The sequence below is a fragment of the Phoca vitulina genome, unplaced genomic scaffold (assembly GCF_004348235.1).
Source record: "Phoca vitulina isolate PV1807 unplaced genomic scaffold, GSC_HSeal_1.0 scaffold5, whole genome shotgun sequence".
NCBI classification, from domain to species: domain Eukaryota; kingdom Metazoa; phylum Chordata; class Mammalia; order Carnivora; family Phocidae; genus Phoca; species Phoca vitulina.
The window spans coordinates 79,461,646-79,480,177 of NW_022589708.1; the positions used below are offsets into that span (position 1 = coordinate 79,461,646).

Consider the following 18,532-nt stretch of genomic DNA (forward strand, 5'->3'; position numbering starts at 1 on the left):
GGCTGTATCGGGCCCTGGAGGGCCCTCCGGGCCCCCAGGCACCGAGCCGGCGGCCGGTGCAGCGGACAGCGAAACTCGGGCCGCCTGACCCTGACGGACCCGGGGGTGGGGGCGGGGTGGGAGGCGGGGGTAAGGAGGGGAGGGGACGCGGCCGAGGGCCGAGCGCTGGCGGAGGGGGGAGTGGAACGGCAACGCCGGGGGGTGTGGTCTGCGCCTGATGGACAGCCCTCCGGACCACCCCCTCCAGGGGGGTCCCGAAGGAAGGCAGATGTAGCCAATGGACGTGCCCGAGGCGCCCCGGCCCGCCCTCCCCGCCAGCCAATGAGGGTGCGGCGGGCGGGGCCTTCCCGGGCTCGGCCGCGCCGCCGCCTCCTCCGCCTCCTCCTCCTCACCAGCGCTAAACCCGGGACTGGACCGAGCGGAGTTGTGCGTGTTGCCGAAGGGGGGTGGGCCGGGGGAGGGGAGGTTCGTTCCGCGGAGCCGCAGCCAGAACCGGGTAAGGCTTATCCCCGCTGTCTTTCCAGTCCAGGTCCGCCGATAGTGGGGGTGGCTGGGAGCAGAGCAGCCTCGGGAGGAGGAGGCGGAGGCGACTGGGGAGGCGGAGACGGGTGAGGGCAGCCTCCGGAGCCTCCCACAGACCCGGGATTAATACCCCGCGGCGCGGCCGCCGTCGCCGCTGCCGTGTCGGGGCCTCGGGGGCTGCTCCGGGCTCCGCTCATGTCACAGGCGTCTTCGCGTGCGGCCCGAAGGGCTGCGAGAGTGAGGGCGAGGCCGGGAGGGCTGGGTGAGGCGGACGCCAGAGGCGGGGGGTCGCTCGGGGGGCGGGGGCCGCCCGGGCCGGGAGGGTGGGAGGTCGCGGGGTATTTTTCTTTCCTTTCTTGCGGGGGGGGTGGGGGGGGGGGAAGGGGGGGGGAGGGGCGCCTCAGTTCGTTCTCGCGCTCTCGGGGCTGCGCTCCCACCGTCTCTGCGGTAGCCTGAGGTCCCCAAGTTTTTCGGGGCGAGGGTGCTGCCTCTTCCCCCACCCGGTCCCCTCCGTCGCTCTTCGCTTTCGGGTCATTTCGCGTCTTCATGTCTAATTTGGGCAAGTTTCTAATGGCGGACAGGGAGCGGGGAAGTCTCGGAGTCATAGCAACTGCTTGGGACAAATGTAGGAGATAGCAGCCCGGCAGTGACTTGAGCTTTCCCTTATCTCTGAATTGGTGGCGGGAGTGACAGGGATGACGCTGGGTGGGCAAATTTAGGAGGGAATACAGCTCCCTTGCTGGTGTCGAGGCAACATTTGCCCTCCAACCACCCCGCCTGCCCCTTCCCTAGGTCAACCTTGTTGCCCTCTGCCTTCTATTCTGTAGTTTGAAGAACGAGATTTAGCTTTGTCTAGTCGTTGAGGTCCTTATACTCTTTTGGATTTGTTTATTCACCTCGTTTCCCCACCGCACTGGGGGTGGGGGAGGGTGGAAGAACACGGAAACTCCTTGACTTCTTACTCTTCACTTTCTCCCTTTGGTGGTTAGGAGTTGGTGCTGTCTCCAAATTGGCTGTAACTAATTTCTCATCTCTCTCTCCTGTCGTTCTAGGATCAGGAATCATCTTCAGACCAGTCTGGTGAAACGTTGCCAGAAATTAAGAAAACATACCCCTTGTGAGTAATTGCGCCCTGCTTTTTTATTTAATACACTTAGTGCCGCAGTTAGGCGGTTTATCTTTAGGCAAAGAGCTAATTGCTTAGGTGGACCCTGTCCTCAGAGTCAAACCAGGTAATCCCTGGGAAAGCACTGGTAATGCATGCTGATAATTACACCACTAGCATTTTCTAGAGTTCCAAATAGGACTTAAAGTTAGTTTCATTTTTAATAATTTGAATTTAACTTTTTTTTGTTCTTTCCCAATGGATAAAAATATTTTTTTCTTTGCTGTTGTTTTAAAGAAAAATGTACTGAATCTTCTGTTGTGTTAAGGTTGACAGAGTATTTTTTGTTTGTCTTTTTTTTTTTTTTTAAGATTTTATTTATTTATTTGACAGAGAGCACACAAGCAGGGGGAGTGGCAGGCAGAGGCAGAAGGATAAGCAGGCTTCCCGCCCAGCAAGGGGAGCTTGATGTGGGACTCCATCCCAGGACCCCGGGATCATGACCTGAGCTGAAGGCAGCGGCTCAACCAACTGAGCCACCCAAGCACCCTTTTGTGTTTGTCTTATATTTGAGGAAGATTTATGTTTAAGTACCCTGATAGTCCTCCTGATAGCATCACATCAGGAGATACATAATGTAGTCGCACTAATGTGGTTCTAAGATTGACCACTGAATTGGTAGTGACAGCCTGATCTCTCCATTATGAAGTTAATGTATCTTTTCCTTGTACCAGAAAGTAATCTATGTGATGCTTCATTTTGGTACAATAAAATGCCCAATTTTCTGTCAGCTATTCAGTTAATGGTTTCTTAACACCAATCCTTGCCTAAATAATAATTTTATTGGGAATCTGAAGATGGTGATTTGGAAAAAAAAATCACTGATTCTACATCTATTATCTGGGATTCAGTACAGTGTTGGATCCTGCCTATTTTATCCTTTAAAGCTGGTCCAACAGTTTACAGTTGGTTATTGTAAAGAAACTTGACATTAGAATAACTCACATTGTAGTATTCCTGCCTTCCCTTTGGCCTTGTTGTTCCTTACCAAACTTGGATTTGCACTTAACTCTATTATTCTTCACGGTACAACTTTTTAGTTAGTTAGATCTAGGACACTGTGGTGTCACGATGTAGATTGCTATGTCTAGCTTTTAGGAATGGATATTGTTTCAATTAGGTAATTTTCGTAGGATCCCTGAAGTGATGATATTTCACATTCTATGGAGTTTTGTGAGATGATGGGATGTAGGTATGGTTCTAGAGCTATGTTGGGCATTCATAGAGAAAGGGAACTAGTGAGGACTAAGATTGGCATGGTAACAAGTCACTCACTCAGTTATTATCACTTAGAAAAACCATTTTTCTTAGAGTATTCTGAGGTATTTGCAGCATGATGTAGTACAAAAAACTAGGTTTTAGTGCCAGCCAGAATGGCATTCAAATTTCTGCTATCTTGGGGTGCCTGGCTGGCTCATTGGGTAGAGCATGCTACTCTTGACCTAGACATTTTTGTGATCTTTTACTCATCACCCGTCTAGAGTACTAATAATTTTGTGGTTTTTCGTTTTATTTTTGTTTTTGCTGCATTATCTACTTCTCTTTTTTCTTTTTTTCTTTTAACTATTCTTATTAGATATTTAGTAATTCTTGACTGGTCTACTTGTGATTAAGAATTTGGAAGTACAAAGCAGATTAGAAAAATGTGTGGGGCTTTCAATTTGTGAGCTTCACTGTAGGATGATTCTTTTCACCAGTTGATGGGTAATCTCTTGAGTCATTATCTTTAGGTCTTTCCTTTTTTGCTGGTTCCTAATTCCACAGAGAGGAGTGTTTCTGAGAAAAGTCTTCCAGGGAAGAGTCGCATGCCTAGAAGATAGAGATCTAGATGCCAGCTCTGTGGGAATCACACCCATGATACTGAACCATTTACTCATGCTTAGTGAACCCCAGAGAAAAGTCTTATGTTCTATTCAAAGAATAAAAGTCTAGAACCTGTGCCAGGGTAGGGAAAAACTTGTCATCTTCAACCTGGAGGGAAAGAATGGATCTGGGATCTCACAACTTCATTTTAGCTCCCCCTTCCCCTATTCCAGGGATATCTGGAGCTACTGGTTTCTGAGCCTTTTTGAAGATTCTGCAGCATGAATCAGGATGTTTCTCTCAGCTTTTTCCATCACTCTTTTAGAGTTGGTTTATCTCAGATCAGCTGAGGTAGTTAACTACTCATCCATTCTCTCTTCAACTTGTAGAATTTTGTTGCTTTGTTTCTTTTTGTTGCTTCCTTTCTTGTTCTTCCTTTCCTTGGGAGTAGGAACTTTACCTTTGTTTATGGCTGTTTTAGAAGGAAGTGAAGTTAGTTGTGTGTGATCGATCTGTCAACTTAATCCCTACCAAGCTATTGATTTCTAGATAGTAATTTTATACTTGGGCACTTCAGTAATTCTCTTGCTATTTGTGCTAGTTGTTCATGAGTTCATTTGAGTCGTCTTTCTCCTATCTCGTTACATTTTTTATATCTCCGGAATTGTGGTACACCTTTATTTCTGATTTTAAATGGGAATGCTTGTAGCAGATACTAAACATGAAGTTGGCTTTTGAGTTGAGATTATTTTTATGTAAATATATAAATATTTTTATAGTAAGAAAGACCTGTCTGTGACAGTATAAGTCCGCAGAGTTGCAAAAGGACATGTTTTAGGACTAATTAGTGATTAACAGCGGTTTTTGTAACCTACATCTGGATTATTTTTTATATTTATTAATCTTTTATAGATAAAATATATATATATATGTATATACAGGTGGCCAAAAAATGAACCTTTGAAATAATAATTTTTTTTACAGTGTTTTTTTTTTCTTAAGATTTTATTTTTAAGTAATCTCTGCCCAACGTGGGGCTCAAACTCACAACCCCGAGATCAAGTCACACGTTCTAGCAACTGAGCTAGCCAGGTACCTCAATAATTATTTTTAAATACTTTCCTGGTGATTTTAATTTTTGAAGGTCCATAAAGCAAGTTTACCTTTCTCATGTGCTAATCTTATCATATTAATATCTCAACATTTCTTTTCTTTTTTTTTTTTTTTTAAGATTTTATTTATTCATGAGAGAGAGAGAGGCAGAGGGAGAAGCAGGCTCCCCGCTGAGCAGGGAGCCCAACTCGGGACTCGATCCCAAGACCCTGAGATCACAACCTAAGCCACCCAGGTGCCCAATATCTCAACATTTCTATTTGAGCTACTTTTTTTAATAACAACAGGTTCTTGGGGCGTCTGGATGGCTCATTGGTTGAGCGTCTGACTCTTGGTTTGGGCTCAGGTCATGATCTCAGTGTCTTGAGATCAAGCTCCCCCTCCCTGCCACTTGGGCTCAGCACTCTGCGGAGAGTCTGCTTGAGATTCTCTCTCTCCCTCTGCCCCTCAGCAGCACACGTGATACACACGTGTACATGCGCATATGCGTCTGCACTCTCAATCTTTTCAAAAAAATCTAACAGATTCTTTTTACTATGTAAATTCTATGTAATGGTATGTGTAAACATAATTGAATATTGAATGGCTACTAAATTATTTAACTAATAAGTTAAGAATTTATCCAGAAGCTTTTACAACTTTCAAAAAGCACATTCTGGGGGCACTTGGGTGACTCAGTCTATGTCTGCCTTTGGCTGAGGTCATGATCTCAGGTCCTAGGATCAAACCCTGCTCAGTGGGAGTCTGCTTCTCCCTCTCCTTCTGCCCTTACCCCCTGCTGATGCTCGCTCGCTCTTTCTCAAATAAAATCGTTTTTAAAAAACGAAAAACATAATGAATGTACACTTAAAAATGGTTAAAATGGCAAGTTTTATGGATATATGTTTTGCCACAATTTTTTTTTTTAAGTAGGCTCCACGCCCAGCATGGAGCCCAGTATGGGGCTTGAACCCATGACCCTGAGATCAAGATAAGCTAAATGTTTAAGATTAATTAGACACTTGTTGAAATCATAGGATGTAGGCAAAGTATCTGCCTGAATACGTTCTCAAAGGAGAGGGATTTAACATTTTTTGCTTTTTTTAATATGGTCCAAACAGACACTAGAGACTTGCATGTCCAGTTATCTCAATAAAAGACCTTGGAATCATGTATTACCCTCATTTACAATTTATAGTTTGGTTTTTTTTTTAAGATTTATTTACTTATTTGTCAGAGCAGGAACTGGGGAGTGGCAGACAGAGGGAGAAGCAGGCTCCCCACTGAGCAGGGAGCCCTACGTGGGACTCGATCCCGGGACCCTGGGATCATGACCTGAGCCAAAGGCAGACGTTTAACTGACTGAGCCACCCAGGCGTCCCTACAGTTTATAGTTTGGAAAACTAAAAATGAGGTGAAGTAATTTGCTCAGTGCTACACAACTAATTCACTAAACCATAACTTTTTCTCTGTTTTTGGATAATATTGTAGAAGTAGTCAAAACTTTTCTGTAATCTTCTGTTCCTGAAATTAAAGTGTTTGGTTAAATTTAATTAAATATAAATTACAAGAATTTAAATTATTGGCTTTTAGTAGTGGTTTAACTTTTTTATAATCTGTGACTTGAAAATAGGTGAATACTTAATCTTTTTTCAGAGATAGATGACTGCAATTAGTGGAGCATAGAGAATGCTCTTTCTGTTACTTTCTTTGAGACAGTTAAGATATGTCCTAATAGCCACCAAAGGAGACTGGAGTCAGTTATAGCTCTTTTCCAGAAATTGTTCTTTTCTCTTATCGTTTATTCAAATATAGAAAGGACTAAGAGAGTTCATGTATAACAGCTCTTATATTTCCTAACTTTGTTTAGGCTAAATTATTGCCTCTTTCCTTTGAAAATCAACCACAGAGTAAGCTTATTGGATGTGTGGTAACCATGATCCCAATTTTTATGTTTTTTTAATAACCCTTTTAAGGTGGTCCCTTAGAGGGACACCTGGGTGGCTCAGTTGGTTAAGCGTCTGCCTTCAGCTCAGGTCATGATCCCAGGACGAGTCCTACATCGGGCTCCCTGCTCAGCGGAGAGCCTGCTTCTCCCTCTGCCTGCCGCTCCCCCTGCTTGTGCGCTCTCTCTCTCTCTCTCTCTGACAAATAAATAAAATCTTTAAAGTGGTCCCTTAGATTTGTTATTTCTTTTTCTTTGAAATGGACATTGAATGTTGATTTTATTTTAATAAACTCATCTTAATAAAAGATAAGTAATTTCTAAAAATTGTTTTATACATTAAGTACCAATAATACAGTGACTATGAAATCATTTCTAGAGAAAGATTTCTTGGATTTGAATTCTGACTCTATCCTTTCCAGCAATGGACACTTGGGCAGGCTATGCAGATTACTTATCTGAGTCTTAGTTTCCTAGTAGGAAAAAGAGCAGTTTATACTTCACTTTTATAAGCGTTAACTGAGTTAACATTGAATGACATAACACTTATTAAGAATATTGTTATAACCATTATCAATTAAAATTAGTTGGGAAAATTTTAGAATAGAAATGTTATATAGCATATTTCAGTGTGAGTTGTTTAAAATGGAATGATGACTGCCATATGAAGTGAGTTTTCTTAATAATTCAACACCCATATAGTTCCCACCTTCTTCACTCTTGAGTTTCTAAGAAAATTGAGGCCAGCATATGTAAACTTACTTAGCTTTTCATCTATCATTTTTACATACTTAATATACATTCCATTTATACTTACCTTTTCTCCTCCTGCCTTTGAGATAGAGGTGATTTTTTACTCATGATCAATTTCATTACCACTTGTGCACATATCCTCATCTTCCCTCATTGACTTTTAAGAGCCTTGCTTCATTAATTTACTTTTTTTTAAGATTTTTATTTATTTATTTTTATTTATTTGACAGAGAGAGAGGACAGGGAGGGGGAGTGGCAGGCAGAGGGAGAAGGAGAAGCAGGCTTCCCACTGAGCAGAGCCTACATGGGGCTCAATCCCAGGACCCTGGGATCATGACCCGAGCTGAAGGCAGACGCTTAACTCACTGAGCCACCCAGGCGCCCCAATAAATTTACTTTTTCAGATTCCTCAACTGTGTCTCTCTACTGGATCCTTTCCTTCGTCATATCCTAGTGTACAGTAGGTTCACAAAAGTAATTGTTGAATATAACTGAATGCTAAGAATTTGGGGCCTAGAATTAGAGTCTGGAGTTTAAGTCCTGTTCAGTCTTACCCAGAACAATTTAATTGGCTTCTCTTTCCTGATTGTAAAGTGGATTAAATTATACCTGCATTATGGGGCTGTTTTCAGAATTTTACATAAAACACCCATAGTATAATGTCTGGCAATTTCTGGACAAAAAGATTCAGAAAGATTTAATCACAGTTATGTCAGAAGCAGAGAATTTGAAAATCAGTGACAAAAGACACTAGCGAAATAAGGATTAGACGATATCGTAGTTATTTTGGTAGATAAAAGTGTAGTATAGTAATTATATTTGGACCCATATTGATATTTGATAAAATTATTTTATTACTGGGGCGCCTGGGTGGCTCAGTCGTTAAGCGTCTGCCTTCGGCTCAGGTCATGATCCCGGGGTCCTGGGATCGAGCCCCACATCGGGCTCCCCGCTCCGCGGGAAGCCTGCTTCTCCCTCTCCCCCTGCTTGTGTTCCCTCTTTCGCTGTGTCTCTCTCTGTCAAATAAATAAAAAAAAAATCCTAAAAAAAAAAAAAAAAATTATTTTATTACTATTTCCTATTTCAAAGGAAGACTTGGTTTTGTTTTGTTTTGTTTTTCATTATAAAGGATGAGCGGGTTAAATTGAGTACTTTAAAATGAGTAAATTTTTTAAGGACTACCACAAATTGGATGATTAATTTCCATCAAATTCTGAAGTAAGCATTAAATGGTTAATGGGAGAGAAAAAACAAAATGAGTAACAATTTTTTCCCTAAAAGTTAGATAAAAATCACGAAAATTAAAGTTTCATTTCATTGCATTATTTCATTGCAATAAAACTGAATAATCATACTAGAACTTTTTTTTTTTTTTTTTTACTATTCTCTGTCCCCTACAGGTTCTTTGGCATGGATAAATATTCAGTGAGAGGATTAGACTTGGCTGAACAGACTCCTGTTTTATTAGAGCATAAAGCCGTGGCAGCAGCTAGTCTCATGGATATAGGAAATTCATTTGGTAACCCAACTAGTCCTTTAGATAACAGATGTAGAAATTCATCGGTGGAAGAAGATGATGATGATGTTGTATTTATTGAATCTATACAACCTCCTCCAACTTCTACTCCAGCAGTAGCTGATCAAAGAAATTTTATATTTGCTTCATCAAGAAATGAAAGGCTACAAGGAAATTATTCCATAATTCTTCCTTCCTCAAGAGATTTGGCTTCTGAGAACGGAAATGTAAGTGAGACAATTGTTATCGATGATGAAGAGGACATAGAAACAAATGGAGGGGAAAAGAAAAATTCTTCCAATTTTATTGAATGGGGACTTCCTGGAACTAAAAATAGAACCAAAGATTTGGATTTCTCCACTTCCAGTCTTTCAAGAAGTAAGGTAAATGCAGGAATGGGTAATAATGTTATCACTACAGAATCGACTCTGAAATTACTATTACTAATGTTACAACCTTAGAAACAGGTATAAGCTCTGTGAATGCTGGGCGAGATATGAACTTAATGATTACACGTATTACATCACTATAGAATACCAACTTGGGAGATGTCGCTAAAGGACTTCAGTCAAGTAATTTTGGTGTTAATATACAAACATACACCCCATCTTTGACTTCACAGACCAAGACTGCAGTAGGACCTTTTAATCCTGGTAGAATGAATGTGGCAGGAGTTGAATTTCAGAATGGAGGATATGCAACTCATCATAGTCCCGGTAAGCAGTAAGTGATTTTATTTACCTTCTATATATGAAATACTTTATTTCTCTTGACTTCCATATTAAGATGGAATATTTTACTTGCAGTCTGCTTGGTCCCTGATTTTTCAGAAATTAAATGTATTTTACCCAATGTGCTATACATCTGAAGTGTTTTCATTGAAAACCTCTGTACTTCACTACGGCCACCATGTTAACTAGTATCTTTATTTTAATGTAAAAATCATAGAATAAAAAAATGGACAGTGAATTGAAGAAATAAAGTAATATGTAATAATTGAATTTTATTTAATTTGTAATTAGACAACTTGAAATTTCAATTTTTCATGTGAGGTATTTATTTTTGGACTTCTTGTCTCTGATTTTTGTTTTTAAATCAGCATTTTATTAGTTGCTTTATTTTAAAAGTTGGGAAACTTTCTTGCCTTTAAGTCAGAGCCCTATATTTTTAAAACTTACATGGACAGTCTTGTTCTGCTAAAATTAAAATATAATGAGAGCTATTGAAAAGTTAGCATATCTTTTTGGTAGCTTTATCATGATTTAGTGTGGGGGTTTGAGAGTTTTAAAATTTGTTTTGGTATTGTTTTTGGCCGTTTTGGTGCTTTTTAAGCTGTTGACCAAATTATAATTTTGGGAATGTCTAAAAAGTAACTAAAGCTAAGAACCTCATTTACTGCTTTAATGGAATGCCAGAATTTTTTTTCTTTCCTTTTTTTAAATTAATCTTTTTCTCTGGTTATGAGAATACTACCTGATTATTACAGAACACTTGTAAGAAATCATGGTTAGAAATAAGAAAATATTTGTCACCATATCCCACTAACTAGCAGGGACTACTGTTAAAATTTTAGTTTCTTTGCTTGAATTCAGTTTTTGCCTCTGTGATTTTAAAAAATATAATTCAGGGGCACCTGGGCGGCTCAGTCGTTAAGCGTCTGCCTTCGTTCGGCTCAGGTCATGATCCTGGGGTCCTGGGATCGAGCCCTGCATTGGGGTCCCTGCTCCGCAGGAAGCCTGCTTCTCCCTCTCCCACTCCCCCTGCTTGTGTTCCTGCCCTTGCTATCTCTCTCTCTTTGTCAAATAAATGAATAAAATCTTTAAAAATATATATATATATAATTCAGAGCATATTATATATAGTTTTGTGTTCTATTGGTTTACTTAATCTAAATTTTAATATGTCATTTGAGAAATAGAAGTTTCTGTGGGACACCTGGGTGACACAGTTGTTTAGGCGTCGGACTCTTGGTTTATTCCCAGGCCATGATCTCGGGGCCAGCTCAGGTGGTGATCCTCAGGGCTGTTAGATCGAGCCCTGCCTCAGGATCCACAGTCAGCTCGGAGTCGCTTGGAATTCTCTCTTCCTCTGCCCCTCCCACTCATGCTCACACATGAGCTCTCTCTCTCTCTAAAATAGAAAAATAAATCTTTAAAAAAATAGAAGTTTCTGTGCCTATAAAATATTTTTTTCTGAGATACCCATTCCTCTATTTTTTTTTTTTTTAGCATTTGTATGGTTTTCCTTTTTTTTTTTTTTTGAAGATTTTATTTATTCATTTGAGAGCAAGCACAAGCGAGGGGGAGGAGCAGAGGGAAAGGGAGAAGCAGACTCCCCTCTGAGCAGGGAGCCTGATGAGGGCTCAATCCCAGGATCCTGAGATCATGACCTGAGCCAAAGGCAGATGCTTAACCAACTGAGCCACCTCCGTGCTCCTATGGTTTCCCATTTTTTACTGTTGAAACTCTAAATTTCTTTGTTTACATTGTTTATTATTTCCGTAGGACAGTTCTCAAGCATTTTAGGCTGTTTCACTCTTAAAAATATTTGAGGACCCCCAAGGTTTTTAAATTTATATCGATTAATTATCATGTTAGAAATTAAAGCTTGGGGCACCTGGGTGGCTCAGTCGTTAAGCGTCTGCCTTCGGCTCAGGTCATGATCCCAGGGTCCTGGGATCGAGCCCCGCCTCGGGCTCCCTGCTCAGCGGGAAGCCTGCTTCTCCCTCTCCCACTCCCTCTGCTTGTGTTCCTGCTGTCGCTATCTCTCTGTCAAATAAATAAATAAAATCTTTAAAAAAAAAAAATTAAAGCTTAAGTTTTTTTTAAAGTATGTATTTAACAATAATTATGTATTATACGACAAAATACCATTTTTAATGAAAATTACTTTTCAGAATTTAGTGAACAGCATTGTTTTATATTTCTGCAAATCTCTTTAAAGTTTGACATAATAGAAGACAGCAAGGTATATGGTATCTTCTCATATCTATTTCTACATTGAATCTGTTGCTATATCTTGTTTTAAGTATAAAATGAAAATCTGCCCTCACATAGACATTTGGTTGTAGAAGAGAGCACTATTTTAGGTAATTATGGATAGTTGTGGGGTTTTTGACACAGCACCAAAACTTGATAAGTGGCAGTTTCTTAAAGTTTCTTAATAGTGTGGAATCTGAAACCAACTAGTGAAGTTTTCATACTTTATTACATTAGGATTCATTGATCTGTGAATGAGTCTTTACCTTTGTATAATTTGGTAACATTGTGCTTTAGTCAGTTAAAAAATACATAGATTTGGAAAATACCGATTCACTGAACTTCTGGATGTTGACACTTTATTTTAAATGTTGACACTTTAGAAAGCTGTCAAACTGACAGTGGTGGATACAGTTTTCAAAGATGCTAATTTTCACTTGAAAGCTCAGATTTTCTCAGCAACAAATACTGTCATTTTTCTTGAAGTGAATTTTTCTTGATTTATTTTCAAGAAAATGTCAATAACCAGTTTGTCAGTTATTCTTTCAAGTAAAAATGGTATTTCATGAAAAAGCATAGTTCATCTTGCAATGTAACTATTTTACAAGCACTTTTCCACTTTTCCTTCAGACAACCATTGTACTTTGGTATGAAACAGAGGTGGGTTATGTATGCTTCCCTGCTTATGCATGTTTCTCTGTTTATCACACAGAATATTAAGATGTATTCAAAAGCTTAAATTTAGTAAGATTAATAATATTTACTATTTCATCATGGATATCTATTATATAATACATCATTTTACTGGCCTTTGTCCTTAGTTCTTAGGAGAAAGACTAAATCCTTGGAATTTCCCAAGTATTGGGATTGTGTTTTCTATTTATGAGCCCTTTGGATCACACTTGAATTTGGGCTAAGACTTAGATGAGATGACCAAGGCTGAGGGAGGGTCACCAGAAAGACCAACCATGTGATTATAGAGTGTTGGAGGTTTTAGCCAGCCCAACCTCAAGGGAGGAGAGGGAGGCTGGAGATTGAGTTCAGTCACATGCAGTGAGGTGCCAATAAAAACTCTATAGACACCAAAGCTCAGTGCAGCCTCCTGGTTGGTGTACTCATCAATATGCCAGGTAGGTATCGCTACCTGATTCCATAAAAAGTAGGCACAGAAGCTCTGCATTTGGGGCCTTCTAGACCTTACCACTGTTTGTCTCTTCATTTGGTCGGTCCACATTTGGATCCTTAATATTAAAACTGTGATTTTAAGTATAGAGCTCTCCTAAGTTCTGTGAGTCATTCTAGCAAATTATTAAACCTGAAGGGGGCCTTAGGAACCTCCCAGATTTATAGCTAGTTGGCCAGAAGTATGGGTGGCATCTGAAGTGACTGGCAGTCTTGTTGGGCATTATGCCTTTTAACCCTTGGGGTCTGATCCTAATTCCAGGTTAGTGTCAGAATTGTATTCACCAGTTGGTGTTGATATAACAACCATAAGTGCAGGTGACACTTTTTTCTTTTCTGCAACTGTGTGATAGTAAAGAAATAAGATTCGGTTCTACTGCCAGCAGTTTTACCCATCACTGCTTTTGCACCATTATTGTAAATGCTAACACAGTGAAAAATGCAAATAATCTTAGTATTATCATAGAAATAGTTTGGCCTCACAGATCCCTGTTTATTTCTTTTTCTAATACAGTGTTGAATAGAAATGGTAAAAGTATAAAGGCTTGCCTTGTTTTTGACCTGGAGTGAGGGTAGGACAACATTTGACATTTCATCATTATTAGCTCTTGTCAAATATAATTATCTTTTTTGTGTTTATATAATCATTTAATAGTTTGTTATTTGAAGTTGTTGCTAGTCTTTGCAATTGTAAAGAGGTTTTTCATGAATATCTCTGCAAGGTGGCACACTTCTCTTATTTTCTTGAGAAAAATTTCTATAGGTGGAATTGCTAGGTCAAAGTGTCAACATATTAAAAAAAACAGTGTCAACATTTTTTTTTTAAGATTTTATGTATTTATTTTAGAGAGAGCACGCGTACGCGTGTACATGCATATGTGAGGAGGAAGAGGGAAAGGGAGAGGAGGGAATCCCAAGCAGACTCTGCGCTGAGTGCAGAGCTGGACTTGGGGCTTGATCCCATGAGCCCGAGATCATGACCTGAGCCAAAACCAAGAATGGGAGACCAAACTGACTGAGCCACCCAGACACCCCAAAGTGTCAACATATTTTTAAAACTTTTGATGATCAGTGCAAAATTGCCCCCACCAAAAAATGGTATTTTCCTTACAGCATAAATTTTTCCATATTGCAAGTTTGGGGATAGGAGTGTTATTTAATGTTTGCTAAACTGGTCATTGAAAGGTGGTGTCATCTTAATTTAATTTACACATCACTGAACTTTTAAAAATATATTTGCAAACTTTTTGTTCATGTTTGTCATCCATTTATTACTATGTCCATCTTTTATTTATTGAATAAGAATTAAATCTGAGAAATCATGTCATAAAAACTTGTGATCTCTATAACGAAGGATGTGTAAACTTAAAAGCAATTGAAGGTATTGAAGACTTGAAATAATGTCCATTGAAAATTGTCCTTTTGACGCCTGGGTGGCTCAGTCAGTTTTGAGTGTCAGCCTTTGGCTCTGGTCATGATCCCAGGGTCCTGTGATTGAGTCCCACATCAGGCTCCTTGCTCAGTGGGGCGCCTGCTTCTCCCTCTGCCTGCTGTTCTCTCGCTTTCTCTCTCTCTGGCAAATAAAATCTTTTTTAAAAAAAAGAAAGGAAGAAAGAAAAAGAAAATTGTCCTTTTGGATCTGTTTATTTCTTTTACTCTTTTACCTATATTTTGTTTTATAATTCTTTCTTAAATTTTAGATGTCTGTTTGTGTAAGCGTGAATTCCATCTTATGTACACATAAACTCTTTAGTTAAAACCAGAAACCTTGCCTTGTATTTCTTTAATGTTTGCTTTGACCATTTTTCACCTTCCGGAATAAATTGATGAAGTTGTGTATTTATTGGCAAATGTGTATAAGTAAGATGCTTTTCTTCTTTTTTTTTTAAGGTTTTATTTATTTGACAGAGAGAGAGTACAAGCAGGGGAGTGGGAGGGAGAGGGACAAGCAAGCTCTCACCGAGCAGAGAGCCCAACGTGGGGCTCGATCCCAGAACCCTGGGATTATGAAGCTGAGCCGAAGGCAGGCACTTAAGAGACTGAGCCACCCAGGCACCCCAAAGATGCTTTTCAATGTAAAGCATAGCATGGGGGGGCACCGGTGTGGGTCAGTCTCTTGGGCATCTGACTCTTGATCTCAGCTCAGGTCTTAATCTCAGGGTCATGAGTTCAAACCCTGCATTGGGCTCCATGCTGGGTATGGAGCCTACTTTAAAAAAAATAATAAATAAAAGCATAACCTAGACTGATACTGTAAAAAAGCATACTGTAGTTAGATGCTATACTATCATTTCACTCAAATTGTGTGCATAACTGAAACTTGCAAATGTTATTTGGAAGTAGTTTCGATTATTCTTGCCTTGTTGACTCTTTATCTCATTAATTCATAAGTGTATTTTACATTTCTATATTTTCTCATAATGTGAAGTATCAGTAATTTTAAACTGTAACAGAGAAAAAGCACAAAATATCTCACTTGGCACTCATTCATCTAAATGGAAGCATTCTTGACTACCTACGTTTAAACTATTTTGTTTGATACATGGCAACAAATTTCTGTTATTTATGAAGTATGCATGAATTTACAACATTCCTGAGTTCCCTAAAATTCTGTCTTTGGGGACAAAAGTTACAGAACTATACCTTTAAATAATAATACTACTTAGTATGGAATTCTAAAAAGAATGTTTACCAAGTTGTCAGGTGAAAAGTGATGCTGAAGATATGTTTGAAGCTTTCTTAAATGTTAAGTCAACTGTCAAAAGGACAGTCTGTCATTGTTGCTATTTTTCTCTAACTTCAATGTAGCATAGTAAAAGTTGTCTTAATTTTAGTATTGGCCCTAGGTTTTGTTTTTGCTTCTTTTTGCATTAGTAAAACTGACTAAATTCTACCAGACTTATAGAAGAAGATGGCACCAATTTTATTATTATTATTATTTTGTTACCTAGAGTGTCTTACTTTAGTTTCTAAGATTTTTTTATTTATTTGTCAGAGAGATAGAGAGCAAGCAGGGGGAGAAGCAGGTGCCCCGCTGAGCAGAGAGCCCGATGTGGGACTCGATCCCAAGACCCTGAGATCATGACCTGAGCCAAAGGCAGATGTTTAACCGACTGAGCCACCCAGGCGTACCTTACTTTAGTTTCTATGTGCTTTCTACTTCTATAAGTAGAAGGATTTCCTAAACAGAAAGAAGAAAAAAGAGCAAGATGAAGATTTCTGGAGTTGAGTTACAAATAAATCTAGGGCGTATAGGTTTAAATTTCATAATACAGAATTATGGCTCTGCATAAAATACACATAAAACTTTGCATTTTGTCCTATAAAAACAGGATTATGTCCATTAGAATGGACCTTTGAGTCATTTAATCCTTTCATTAACGTTTAGTGTTGACTTTTTCAACAAAAGGTCTTTCTACTCATCACAAATCTTCATATAAACAGCAAAAAACTCATCACAGAAAAAATACCTTTATGTAGAAATCGCTCTTGAGTCTGTTTTATTTTTATTGCATTACAGTCATTTCTGGCTATTATTCTGATTCTAAGACATTCTATTTCTGATAATAAAAGACTAGGTAATTCCAGTCCCTCTTGCAGAAAGTAATTGGGGAGGAGGGGCAAAATATATAAAATACGCATTGAAAGCATCACAGAGCTATAAATATAGTGGGAAAATGAAGGTCCTAAGATCTAAGAGAAGGAGCTTCAGAGAAGTAATCTGTTATTTGAAGCTGCTTTTCTCTTATGGGTGTGCAGTTCTAGAAAAAAAAACTGCAGAGAAAGGCTGTAAGAACTTTCAACAGATTCACAGGGGTCCACAAAGAGGGATACTGGTAGAAAAAACAAACCAACCCCCCCCAAAACACAGCTCTTCCAACCTCTGGCTTGGGATGCTGACATCCAGAGCCTCGATTTTTTTTTTTTCTTTCTTTCAGTTTTTCATGTAAACACAATGAAAACCAAGCACGAACATGAGGAGACAAGGCCATATCACAGAAAATCAAGAGGAAAACAGACAATAGAAGTGAACCTACAAGGGATCCAGATAATAAGATTATCAGATGCAGATTTTAAGGAACTATATTTTTTAACTGCAGGCTGGGCATAGCCGAGCAATATAAGTGAACTGGAAGAAATAAGAAAAATCCAGATTGAATCATAGAGAGTAACAGGGTAGAAAACCAGAAAAGAATGTAAGATACCTATGACAATTGACAAAAAGGACATGTATTTAATGTCCCAGGAGGAGGAAAGAAATGAGACAAAAGAGGTGCAATTGAGAATTTTCTGAAATGGAGAAAAAACATTAACCTACAAATTCAAGAACATTTACAAATCCCATGCAGGATAAATACTTAAGAAACCATTAAAAGACATGTACACAAACCATAGTCCAAATTTATAACAATTCAAATGTCCATCAACAGTAGGATGGATAAATAGTTCTAGCCACACAGTGGAATACTACTGCATGTGATGTGAATGAACCTTACAGACAAGATGTTGAGTTAAAGAAATCAGCCACAAAATTGTACATACTGTATGATTTTATGTATGTGAATTTCAAAATAAGAGAAAACTAATCTTTGAAGTCAGAATAGGGATGGCTTACAGGAAAGGAAGGAAATTATCGATTGAGAAAAGACAAAGAAGGCTTCTGGGATATTGGACTTTTTCTGTTTGTTTATGTGGGGGTGGTGGTCATGCAAATATTCATTGTAAAAAATTTAATTGAGCAGCGTGCCTGGGTGGCTCAGTCGGTTGAGAAATAAAACAGTTGTGCTGTTAACAAAGGAAACATTTGTTTTATTTATGTATGCACCAAAGCTAACGTGAAAAAGAAATTTCAGAATCTTGGGGCACCTGGCTGGCTTAGTTGGAAGAGATGCGACTCTTCATCTCAGGGTTGTGAGTTCGAACCCCATGTTAGGTGTAGATATTTAAAAATAAAATCTTGAGGGGCGCCTGGTGGCTCAGTCGTTAAGCGTCTGCCTTTGGCTCAGGTCCTGATTCTGGGTTCGAGTCCGGCATTGGGCTCCCTCCTCCGCAGGAAGTCTGCTTCTCCCTCTCCCACTCCCCTGCTTGTGTTCCCTCTCTCGCTGTCTCTCTCTCTGTCAAATAAATAAATAAAATCTTTAAAAAATAAATAAATAAAATCTTAAAAAAAAAGAAATTTCAGAATCTAATTATTGTCCTAAGCATATAGTTGATGTCTCACATTCCATAATTATATAACCATGCTACCTTTATGGATAAGTCCACAAAATTTAAAAGCCCAGTATTTTTGTTCAGGGTTTTTATTTCTCCCATATTTTTTTAAAGATTTTATTTATTTTTAGAGAGAGAACACGTGCAAATAGGGGGGCCGGGGTAGAGGGAGAGAGAGAATCTTTTTTTCTTTTAGATTTTATTTATTTGAGAGAGAGAATGGGAGGGGGAGAGAGAGAGTGAGCATGAGAGGGGGGAGGGTCAGAGGGAGAAGCAGACTCCCCGCTGAGCAGGGAGCCTGATGCGGGACTCGATCCCAGGACTCCAAGATCATGACATGAGCCGAAGGCAGTCGCTTAACCGAC

General features: G+C 39.3%; 1 protein-coding gene across 4 annotated transcripts in view; it reads left to right on the forward strand.

Moving 5' to 3' along the window:
• Positions 1-343: 343 nt before the first annotated feature.
• The window catches only part of ZMYM5 (zinc finger MYM-type containing 5), a 35,139-nt gene continuing 16,950 nt past the window's right edge, over positions 344-18,532 (forward strand). Inside the window, exons 1-4 of one of the 4 annotated variants that reach the window (XM_032403400.1) lie at positions 344-496; positions 1,575-1,639; positions 8,681-9,179; positions 9,419-9,512. In XM_032403400.1, coding sequence (XP_032259291.1) covers positions 8,691-9,179; positions 9,419-9,512 — 583 coding nt within the window. In that variant the 5' untranslated portion in view covers positions 344-496; positions 1,575-1,639; positions 8,681-8,690. The other 3 variants (XM_032403404.1, XM_032403403.1, XM_032403401.1) reach the window with 3 other exon arrangements.